This window comes from Chrysochloris asiatica, unplaced genomic scaffold (assembly GCF_000296735.1).
Source record: "Chrysochloris asiatica unplaced genomic scaffold, ChrAsi1.0 scaffold00234, whole genome shotgun sequence".
NCBI lineage: Eukaryota > Metazoa > Chordata > Mammalia > Afrosoricida > Chrysochloridae > Chrysochloris > Chrysochloris asiatica.
Window position 1 is genome coordinate 4275426 of NW_006408752.1, and position 12242 is coordinate 4287667.

A 12242-nucleotide genomic window follows, 5' to 3' on the forward strand; every position below is an offset into this window, starting at 1 on the left:
GACTCATAGCGACCCCATGCACAGCAGAATGAAACAATGTCCGATCCTGGGCCAACCTCACTACCGCTGCCACACTTGAGTCCATCAGTGATGCCACCTGGCCAATCCATCTCGTTAGGGGTCTTCTGTTAGGAAACATAAATAATCACAGCAGTTACTTAGAAAGGAGCTCTGGTAGCATAGTGGTTACGAGTCGGGCTGCTAACCTCAAGGTCAGCAGTTCAAAGCTACTAGCCGTTCCTCAGGAGAAAGATGAGGCTTTCTGCTCCTGTAAAGATTTACAGCCTCAAAACCCTATAAAGGGTCACTGTGAGTCGGAACCGACTCTACGGCACAACTCTACCCACCACAGTTACTTAGTTTCCCTTCCTCATGCAGATCCTGTTTTGAGAAGTATTGGAAAAGAATTGCAGAATTCTCTTCCCACCATAACCATTCCCTCTTGGATGCTGTTCTGTTTAACAACTGCAATAGGATAAATTCAGGTTTTAGATGCAGCTAGGAGTCCTGGTGTGGCGCTGGACTGCAAGTTCATTTGAACTGCAAGGTTGGCAGTTCAAGCTCACCAGCCACTCCTCGGAAACCTTATACAAGGTCACTCTGATTCAGAATCAACTCAACAGCACTTAACAACAACAACAAATTAGATGTAAGGAGTCCTGGTGTGGTGCTATAACATAAGCACTGGACTAAACTGCTCCTAGAAAACCCTATACAGGGTCGCTATCAGTTGGAATCAACTCGACAGCACTTCACAACAACAACTAATCACAAGGTCAGCGGTTCAAACCCACCAGTCACTCTTTGGAAACCATATACAGGGTCGCAATGAGGCACTTAACAACAACAATTAGATGTAAGTTGGTATTGGATGTCTAGGATATAGACCATATTCACAAGAAGATAACAGCCTAGCAAGAAAGGTAAACATGGAAACAAAGATTTATAATGCAGTGTAAAATGAAGTCTTTTAGCCTAAATTAAGCTCTCATTTTGTCCTATTAATGTTTATCATAATGGGTGGTGCAAACACATCAGTTGCTAACCAAAAGAGTAGAAGTTCAAGTCCATCTGGTGGCACCTGGGAAGAAAGCCTAGTGATCTACTTCCCCCCAAACAGCCAGTGAACCCCCTCTGGAGCAGTTTTATTCTGATCACCGGGCCTTGGAGTCCACTCCACAGCAACTGGTTAACTAGATGTAAACAATCATGCTAACAGGGACAAGAAGGTGGAGCCAGTGTTCCCATCTCAATACGTCCCAGTATACTTGACCTAAATACCTTCTCTTCTTACAAAGGAATTTATCTTCATATTCTGCCTTCTTATTTTTCCATAAAAAGAGATACCAAGAGGCAAACCCCATTTAAAAAATATTGGTCTCCCATGTCTTTGTTACAGAGGGTCAGCTCAGTTCTGCCTACTCTGCCATCTTGCCTTGGAAGTTGGAGGTCTTCCTCTTTTTCACTGATCCTTTATTTTACCAAGCATGATGTCCTTCTCCAGGGACTGGTCCCTCCTGATAACATGTCCAAAGTATGAGAGACAAAGTCTTGACTTTCTTACTTCTAAAAACATTGTAGCTGAACTTCTTCCAAGATAGATTTGTTTGTTCTTCTGGCAGTCCATGGTGCTTTCAATATTCTTCACCTACACCATGATTCAAATGCATCAATTCTTCTGTGGTCCTTCCTATTCATTGCCCAACTTTCATACACATATGAGGTAATTGAAATGATCACGGCTAGGGTCAGGCATGCCTTAGTCTTCAAAGTGACATCCTGACTGTTTAACATTTTAAGATCAGTTAGCATGGCTTTTGTTCCCTCCACTAAGATAGATGTTAGGGGATTTACACAAGAAATATATGATAAACAACATCCTAATGTAGACTATGCTATGGGATAAAGCACTGGACCTCAAGGTCAGTTTGAACCACAAGGTCAGCAATTCAAACTCACCAGCCAATCTTGGTTGTTGTTAGGTACCATCATAGTGACCCTATGCACAACAGAACCAAACACTATCTGATCCTGGGCCAACCTCACAATCATTGCTAGGTTTGAGCCCATTGATGCTGCTACTACTGTGCCAATCCATCTCACTGGGGGGTCTTTCTCTTTTTCTCTGACTCTTGACTTTACCAAACATGATATCCTTCTCCAGGGACTGGTCCTCCTAACAATAAGTCTGAAGTATGAAAGACAAAGTCTGGCCATCCTGGCTTCCAAGAGCACTCTGGTTGTATTTCTTCCAACACAGATTGGTTTGTTCTTTTGGCAGAATACTTTCAATATTCTCCTCCAACACCATAATTCAAATGCATCAAGTCTTCTATAGTCTTCCTTATTCACCATCCAACTTTTGCACACATATGAGGTTATTGAGCACACCATAGCTTGGGTCAGGCGCACCTTGTCTTCACACTGACATCTTTGCTCTTCAACACTTTAAAGAGGTCTTCTGCAGCCACTCTCTAGAAACTCTACATGGGATCACTATGAGTTAGAATTGACTCGATGGCACTTAACAACAACCGTGTAGACTAACAGAGTTCACATGGCTATATGTCAGGGTTCTCTTTTCAGTTAGAGTATAATATGTCTTTTCTGTGAGTCAAAGTACAATATCTAAACCTCCTAGCTCCCACTTTTCCACCTCATTTTCACCCACCCTAAACTTTGACTCAAGGAGCTCTGGTAGCGTAGTGGTTATGAATCAGGCTGTAAACTGCAAGTTTAGCAGTTTGAAACTACCAGCTGTTCCGCGGGAGAAAGATGAGGCTTTCTGCTCCCATAAAAATTTACAGCCTCAGAAACCCTGTACAGGATCGCTATGAGTCGGAACCGACTCCATGGCACATAACAACAACAACAACAAACTTTGCCTCAAAACAAACCTTGCAAGGTAGAAGTTTTGTTACAAAAACAGGGGAGTAGTTAATCTTACAGTCCAGAAACAAAGGACCCTAGGACTGTCAAGGAAGAAGAGCACAAGCAGAATGCGAGACCTTATCCAGAAAAGCAGCGCGACACCAGAGATAGAGGCAGAGATGAGGACATGGAGAGAGGGAGCAGCTGAGGACTCTAGATTCATAGAAAGAGAGTGACTGAGAGCTGGATGCCAGGAGGCAGACTTGCAGAATGTGCCCTTTGGTGGTATAAATTCTTATATATGCCTGAGTGTTTTTAAAAAAATAGAGAGAACTAAAGTGCATAGAGAGAAATACTGCTAACTGACGGTACATGGAGGAGATTATAATCATTGTAATGAAACAAGGTATATGATTTGTTGAATGAAAAACTGATGATTTACCCTGTAAACTTTCACTCAATTCACAATAAAAACTTTAAATAATAATTTTTAAAACCTTGCCCTTTCATGCTTCTGTATGAAATCAATCAGAATTACCCTAGATTCATGACGTCCTCATACTTCCTTCTGCTGATATTCACTCAAATGTCAAAACTCCGCTAATATGTCATCTCCTCCGTGACACCTGTCATTTCTGAAGCAGGCTTTCTTTTGTGTTCCCATACATCGTGTACAAAGTCCAAAAACCAAACCCACAGTCACCAAGCCAATCCCAGCTCGTAGTAATCCTATAGGGTAGAGGAGAACTGCTTCTTAGGGTTTCTGAGTCTGTAAAGTGGTACTGGAGCAGACAGCTCATCTTTCTCCCTCAGAAAAGCTGGTGGGTTGGAATTGACAATCTTGTGATTAGCAGCCCAACACTTGACTCATTGAGCCACCAGGGATCCTTTAATTTTGTATGTTGGTTCCAACTCATCGTGACCCTGTGTAGAGCTTCTTAAAGGAGATCTGATAGTGTAGTAGATTACAAGCTGGGCTGCTAACCGCAAGGTCAGCAATTTGAATCTCCCAGTTGCTCCGTGGGAGAAAGATAAGGCTTTCTGGTCCCATCTAAATTTGCAGCCTCAGAAACCCTATGAGTCAGAACCGACTCGGTGACATACAACCACCAGCACTATACAGTTTCTGAGGAGCAGCTGGTAGGTTTGAACAACTGACCTTTCAGTTAGATGTTCAGTGCTTATCCTACAGGGTCACACCAGGACTCCATCTAGTATCCCATTGAGCCCAAAATATTAATTTGGGGGGATGACTCTTTCTGTGTACACCTCTAGAATAAGAGTACATAATCTACCTGACTTAAAGCATGCATTAAACAAGTATTTTTTTACTGAATGGGTAAATAAATGAATGAATTAGAAAGTGAATTGTGTAATATTTTAAAGAAAAAAGTAAGAATTTCTTAACATCATATTTGACACCCAGTGGCACTACCCCTCTTGGTTTTCCTTTTCTGAATGCCATCCCTCTGACTCTCTTCTACTTTTTTTTTAGATTTTGTTTTATTTTTGAATAGTTAATACAGACACATGATCTGAGATTCAACAGTACAACAGGAAATACAGTGGCATTCTTGTCCTTTAGTCACAAAGTTCCTCCTTCTGAGTCTTCTACTTTTGAATTCTACTTTTGAATGAGCACTTCCACATACCTCATTGGTCTCATTTACTTCTTGCTACTGAGTTAAGCAGTACCTGAACAGCAAGCAGGACTGTGGCCGTGTTTTGCAACGAGGTGCAGGGCAGTGTTTCCTTCCTGAAACAGAGACATACTTCAAGGAAGATCCCATGCCCAAGGAACACAGTCTTCCAACAGTGAGGGCTACAATGAGGCTTCTCAAAGTTTTCGTTTGGTTAAAGCTGAGGTCTTGAGTGTAGATTACATAAATCACAGCTTTAAGTGAAATCTATAAAGATTTAAATAAAAAGACAGAGCTCTTTGTTTGAACAAGTAGACAAAATCAGTCCATGTTTCTTGTTCTACTATTTCTACCATCTTGCTAGCAAAAAAAGGGGGTGAGGTAGGGAAGACAATAAAAGTAATTCCATTGAACCTATGTGAGGGGAAACTGATGAAAGACATCTGGGTGGTACATTTGGCATTCTATATCAAAAGACTTGAAAATGTGCAAAACCCTAGAACCTGCAAGTCCATGTCTAGGAATCTACTCTAAGAAAATAATCTCAGACGTTTACGAAAATATGGATGTCCATCATGCGGTGTTCCCTCTCCAGCAGACTTCAAGGAAGGGCTACGGAGGGTTGGAGCTGACAGTGGGAAAAACTATGCAACGTATTAACTTCACAAATGTTTATGGAGCAAAACCACCCATCTGGACAATCCATTGCACATGTGGGTTCACTTTACCTGGATATCATATGATTCTCTCTAACTGTACGAACATTTAACAACTCCATTTCTGACCAAAATGTCATCACCAAACGGATATCTTACACTCACTGTGACTCCCCTTTCTCTTGTTCTCACCAAAGAAATAAAAGCCCAGCTTACCTTGTCCTTTTCTGACGTGTGCAAATTAAGGGAGATACGTTGTTCAATCATTTCAACATGGCCCTTCTCAGCTGCCAAAAGAAATGGCTTTCTTCCTTTCTGAAAGTCAATCACAGACTTCTAGCATTCATTATACACTTCCTGAATAAGCCACATGGATACAAGACTAACAACATTTTAACCCCACATGCTAGTTACTGCTAAAAACTTCCATGTGTTCAAGGTGAGTAATGGGAGGGTGAAAACGGTTCTGGTAGTCATGGCATCCCATGCCCTTCTGAGGGAGGATGCTGAGAATCTCTCCTCATCTTCTAACCACTAAACCACTTTCACTCCAAGCTGTGGCACACCACATGAGCAAGGAGTCTGTTCACAGACGCAAAGAAGAACTGTTCAGAAAAGGTCCTTGCGAGCACCAAGGGAGTCACTACATCACAGACAGACAGTGACATTCCTTTTCAAATATAGCACTCTTTGGAATTTTCTGTATTTATTCAACAGCTCTTGCATGTGTGGCACCATAGGATAAGCCCTGGATCTCAATATCGGTTTGAACTGGAAGGTCAGCGGTTCTAACTCACCAGCCACTCCTCGGAAACCCTATGCAAGGGTCACTATGAGTCAGACCTGACTTGAGGGCACTTAACAACAACAACAACTTATTGAGAAGCTATTCTGTGCCAGACCCACTCTTAGACACCTGTGCATCACCTCAAGTCTTACTGATAAAATTGTTTGAAACAAAAATTCTCAAGGATTTAATATTCATGTAGCTCATGCAGAAATGATATTTTATCAACTGATTCTTTCTAGACCTTCTCTGTTCATATATTTTGCTCCAACATCAACTAAGAGTTGATAGAAAAACTCTTGCAAACGGGTCTACATGCAGTGGAAAGTAGAAATGAGGCATTTTCCGGAGAAGATAGCCTAAGAGGAGGTGTTTAGATGTGATCTGTTAGAAAGGGAAGTTCAAATACAGAAATGGCTCTTTATGCTTCAACATTCCATGTAATCAACGGAGATGGTATTTGTGATAGTCAAAATGTCATCAAGATAAGACGTAGAGAAAATTTGAGTGTCTAACTCAAGCTATCTAAAAGGATGAAAATGAGATAGGAATGACAGAATGGAGGGAGGAGTATTTTTTTCAACTAAAAAGAAGAAAACACTCACAAATTGGTTTGGGATGCAATAACTACAAGCTAAATAAGAGGTCTCTAATGAAAGGAGCTCTGGTAGTGTAGTGGTTACGACTCGGGCTGCGAACCTTAAGGTCAGCGGTTGGAAACTACCAGCCGCTCCGCGGGAGAAAGATGAGGCTTTCTACTCCCGTAAAGATTTACACCCTCGGAAACCCTGTACAAGGTCGCTATGGGTCGGAACCGACTCGACAGCACTTAACAACAACAACAACAATAAAAAAAAAAAAAAAAAAGATGCACGCCTTTTTTATAAGAAGATGTTCGAACTGAGATTTGCCATCTGATCATTTGCCAAGAGATCAGGACCACTTGAGATGGTTGCCTTGAGATGGTTGGTGTTAGGTGCCGTTGAGTCAGCTCTGACTCATAGCAACCCTCTACCCAACAAAATAAAGCACTGCTCCGTCCTGGGTTATCCTCACAATCGGTGCTATGCTGGAGCACATTGCTGCTGCCACTGTACCAATCCATCTTGTTGGGGGTCTTCATCTTTTGCTGACACTCTACTAAGCATGATGTCCTTCTCCAAGGATTTGTCCCTCCTGATAATAAGTCCGAAGTCTGAGTGATGAAGTCTCACCAGCCTGGCTTTCAAAGGAGCATTCTGGCTGTACTTCTTCCAACACAGATTTATTTGGTCTTCTGGCAGTCCATGGTACTTTTAATATTCTCCTCCAACGTCATAACTCAAATGCATCAATTCTTCTATGGTCTTCCTTGGTGGTGTTGGTTACGTGCCGTGGAGTCAATTCCGACTCATAGCAACCCTGTACAGGATTTCCGAGGCTGTAAATCTTTAAGGGAGCAGAAAGCCTCATCTTTCTCTTGCGGAACGGCTGGTAGTTTCCAACTGCTGACCTTAAGGTTCACAGCCTGATTCGTAACCACTATGCTACCAGATCTCCTTATGGTCTTCCTTATTTGTGTCCAAATTCCACATGCATATGATGCTATTGAAAAAAAACACGACTTGAGTCAGGTGCATCATAATCCTCTAACTGTTATCTTTGCTCGTGAACACTTTTTGGAGGTCTTGTGCAGCAGATATGCCTAGTATAATATGTCGTTTGATTTTTTTTTCTTTTCTACTTTTTTTTTTTTTTAGAAATAATCACAGTTTACATTTTAATCAATATTTTATCCTGATGTTGCATTGTGGGATAAAGCTCTGGATGGCAAGGTCGGTTTGAACCACAAGGTCGGCAGAACAGACTCAATAGAACTTAACAACAAACACACATACAACACATTACTTCCCTGTTACACATATTACTCCTAGTTCCTCCCTTCCATTAAAGATGTTTTCTTTCCCTTTCATTTAAAGCTACTCTTTATTGATTTTAACAAACTCCATGAAATATTTTATCTTCAGTTCCACATTAGGACTAGCCTTTAATAATCTGAAGATAGAATTCGTATGATTAAAGGAAAGCATTAATCTGAAACCCTTCATAGAGCTAGATGTAGCAAGAAACAATACTTGGGCACAAAGCAGATAAAGTTAATTATTTTATTATTATTAAGCAGGTTTTTGGGGAGACAAGGTGAGGCAGAGGCAGAGGAAGGAAGTCATTGGCACATTAAGCAAGTGTTAGGGGCCATTATTTGTTGTTGTTGTTGTTGTCTTTCTTGCTAGGTGCCATCGAGTCGGTACTGACCCATAGCTACCTTATGCACAGCAAGAACGAAACACTGACCGATCCTAGATCAACCACACCACTGTTGCCACGCTTGAGTCCATCGATGATGCCACTTGGCTAATCCATCTCGTTGGGGTCTTCCTCTTTTTCTCTGACCCTCCACTTTACCAAACATGATATCCTTCTCCAATGACTGGTTTTTCCTGACAATATGTCCAAAATATGAGAGACGAAGTTTGGCCATCTTGGCCTCCAAGGAGCACTCTGGCTGCACTTCTTCCAAAACAGATCTATTGGTTCTTTTGGCAGCCCATGGCACTTTCAATATTCTCCTCCAAAACCATAACTCAAAAGCATCAATTTTTCTACGGTCTTCCTTATTCACTGTACAGCTTTCGTATGCATATGAGGTTATTGAAAATACCATGGCTTGGGTCAGGCATACCTTAGTCCTCAAGCTGACATCTTTGCTCTTCAACACTTTAAAAAGTCTTGTGAAGCTGATTTGCCTAATGCAAAAGTTGTTTGATTTTTTGACTGCTGCTTCCATGAGTGTTGATAGTTGATCCAAGAATGAAGTCCTTGACAACATACTGCTCTTCAGTGAATGACCCTGAGTCATAAACAACTCTTGGGAAATGAAAGACCAAAAATCATGTGTGATTCATACAAATATCTGTATATGATGACCACAGATAAAAGTCCACATAAACAAGTTATGAAACTGAAATAAAAGACACTGGTTTATACAGGATTAAAACATTTGGTCACACATCCTGATAAATCATTCATTCACTTATCAACAATTACTGAGTATGTGCCAGATATTGTGTTAAGCAATAGAGTGACCAAAATGAAAAAAAATTACTAACATTTCCCCAAAGAGAGCATAGTTCAGCAGGGGAGACCGACAAATAAACAAGCAACTATAATGAAATTGGAGTAATTGAGTTCTAGAGATAGTATAACTCAGCAGGCGTAAGTGTGAATGAGAAGACATGCGACATATTGCATTAGGCAAATCTGTGGCACAAGACCTCTTTAAAGTGTTCAGGAGCAAAGATCAGTTTGAGGACTAAAGTGCACCTGACCCAAGCCATGGTATTTTCAATAGTCTCATATGCATGTGAAGTTGGATAATGAATAAGGAAGACCATAGAAGAATTGATACATTTGAGTTACGGTGTTAGAGAAGACTATTAAAGGTACCATGGACTGCCAGAAAAACAAATCTATGTTGGAAGAAATACAGCCAGAATGCTCCTTAGAAACCAGGATGGCCAGACTTGGTCTCTCATACTTTGGACATATTATCAGGAGAAACCAGTCCCTGGACAAAAGGTGAAGAGTCAGCCAAAAGAAGGAGACTCACAATGAGAAGGATTGGCACAGTGGCAGCAACAATGGGTTCAGCATGGCAGCAATTGTGAGGCTGACACAGGATTGGGCCGTGTTTCATTCTGTTGTACACAGGGTCGCTATGGGTTAGAACCAACTCAATGGCACCTAACAACAACAATGCACTGGAACAGGATAAAAGCATCTCTGTTACCACTTTCTTGCTCAGATTCTTTCCCACTGGAGAATAGCCCCTACCCTTCTTCATGGCACTGTTAAGTATAGGCTCCTGCCTCTCCTGCTATTCAACCCTAGTCACATGACAAATCACACTAATTAGAATCCACTATGGGATTATTGTTCTGACACACTCGAATTTTATACTAGGACACCAAACTGGGACGAGCACTTTCACCACGAGCTAAGGAGTATGTTCATAAGAATGAAGTTGGTGGTGGTGGTGGTAAGCACAGTCCAGTTGGTTCTGACTCATAGTAACCCTGTATAAGGTGTCCAAGGAGCTGCTGGTGAGTTTGAACGGCTAACCTTGTGGCTCAGTGCTTTATCCCACAGGACTCTAAGAATGAAGCCAGCACACTGGAAAACAGAGCTGAAAAATGCAAAGAGAGATACAGAATCCTGGTGAATTGTTGGATTCAGACATGCCTGAAACTATTCATGTCTGATTTTTCCATTGAATGAGTCAATATATTCCCATCCCCACCCCTACTCCCAGAGAAGTTTGAGTTGAGTTTCTGTCACCTTTTACTAGCAGAGCTTAAGTGAAGAAAAGAGTTGTATCCTGCAGAATTATAAGAATGACTGTAATACCAACCAGGTACTGAATGAACTAAATAAACATTCAGACTCACAAAAGCGTAGCCTGTGGTCTACACTTGGTCCCCACTCCTATCCCGATGTTGGTCGGTTTGTCATACTGTGGTGGCCTACTGGATGCTATGATTCTGAAAGCTATGCCACTGGTAATTCAAATGCCAGCAGAGTCATCCACTGTGGACATGTTTCAGCAGAGATTCCAGACTAAGAACAGACTGGAAAGAAGGAATGGGCCATTCATTTATGAAGGATAAACCCCTGAAAACATTATGAATAGCAGGGAAACATTGTCTGATTGTGTCAGAAGATGAGTCCCTCATGTTGGAAGTCATTCAAAATAGGACTGAGAAAGAGCTGCCTCCTCAAAGCAGAATCAACCATAGTATTGTGAAAAGAGCAAAGCTTTCAGGAATTTCATTTGCTGATGGGGCACAACTAAAAATAAGAAGAAACAGCTGCAAATACTCATGAATAATTTTCACTAGGAAAATTGGAAGCAGTCAAAAATGAAATGGAATGCATAGACATTGATATCCTAGGCATTAGAGCTAAAATGGATTGATACTGGCTATTTTTAATCTGCCAATCATATGATTTACTATGCCAGGAATGACAAATTGAGGAGGAATAGCATTGCATTGATTATCAAAACTATTTCAAGAGCTATCTGGACCCATGGGCACTGACCCTGGAGGCTAAGGCTGAGAGTGAAGAGGCCAGCTGGTCGGAAGTGCAGGAAAGTGTGCGTGAACTTCCCAATTTGGCTAGCTGACCAGAACTCAACCAGATGAAGATAAATATGTTTAATACTGTATTGTTGTTGTTGTTCTTAAGTGCCATCGAGTCCTTACCAACTCATAGCAACCCTATGCACAACAGAACGAAACACTGTCTGGTCCTAGGCCAACCTCACAATCGTTGCCACACTTGAGCCCATTGATGTTGTCACTTTGCCAATCCATCTCACTGGAGGTCTTCCTCTTTTTCTCTGATCCTCCACCTTACCAAACATGATATCCTTCTCCAGTGATTGGTCCCTCCTGACAATATGTCCAAAGTATGAGAGACAAAGTTTGGCCATCCTGGCCTCCAAGAAGCACTCTGACTGCACTTCTTCCAACACAGATCTGTTGGTTCTTTTGGCAGCCAATAGCACTTTCAAGATTTTCATCCAACATCATACTCAAAAGCATCAATTCTTCTATGGTCTTCCTTATTCACTGTCCAGCTTTCTCATGCATACAAGGTTATTGAAAATACCATGGCTTGGGTAAGGCGCACCTTAGTCCTCAAGCTGACATCTTTGCTCTTCAACACTTTCAAAAGGTCTTGTGCAGCAGATTTGCCTAATGCAATACGTCTACGTCATTTGATTTCTTGACTGCTGCTTCCGTGAGTGTTGATAGTTGATCCAACAAGAAAGTCCTTGATAACTTCAGTCTTTTCTCTGTTGATAAGAATGTTATTTATTGGTCCACTGGTGAGGATTTTTGTTTTCTTTACATCGAGATTCATACTGAAGGATGTGCTCTTTGATCTTCATCAGGAAATATTTTAAGTCCTCTTCACTTTCAACAAGCAAGGTTGTATCATCTGCATATCGCAGGTTGTTAATGAGTCTTCCTCCAACCCTGATGCCACGTTTTTCTTCATATTACCCAGTTTCTCAGATTATTTGCTCAGCATACAGGTTGAATAAGTACGGTGAAATGATACAACCCTGTCACACACCTTTTTTTATTATCTTTTTTTTTTTCTTTTCTTAAATGTTTTATTGTGAATTATGTGATAGTTTACATGGGAGAACATTAGTTTTACATTCATTCTATTTTATATCAT

At 41.2% G+C, this 12242-nt stretch overlaps 1 protein-coding gene across 1 annotated transcript in view; it reads right to left on the reverse strand.

Annotated features, from left to right (window-relative positions):
• ANKDD1B (ankyrin repeat and death domain containing 1B) overlaps positions 1-12242 on the reverse strand; it is a 97358-nt gene that overhangs the window by 40166 nt on the left and 44950 nt on the right. The window contains 3 exon segments of the mRNA XM_006873305.1: positions 4524-4571; positions 4574-4627; positions 5384-5482. Coding sequence (XP_006873367.1) covers positions 4524-4571; positions 4574-4627; positions 5384-5482 — 201 coding nt within the window.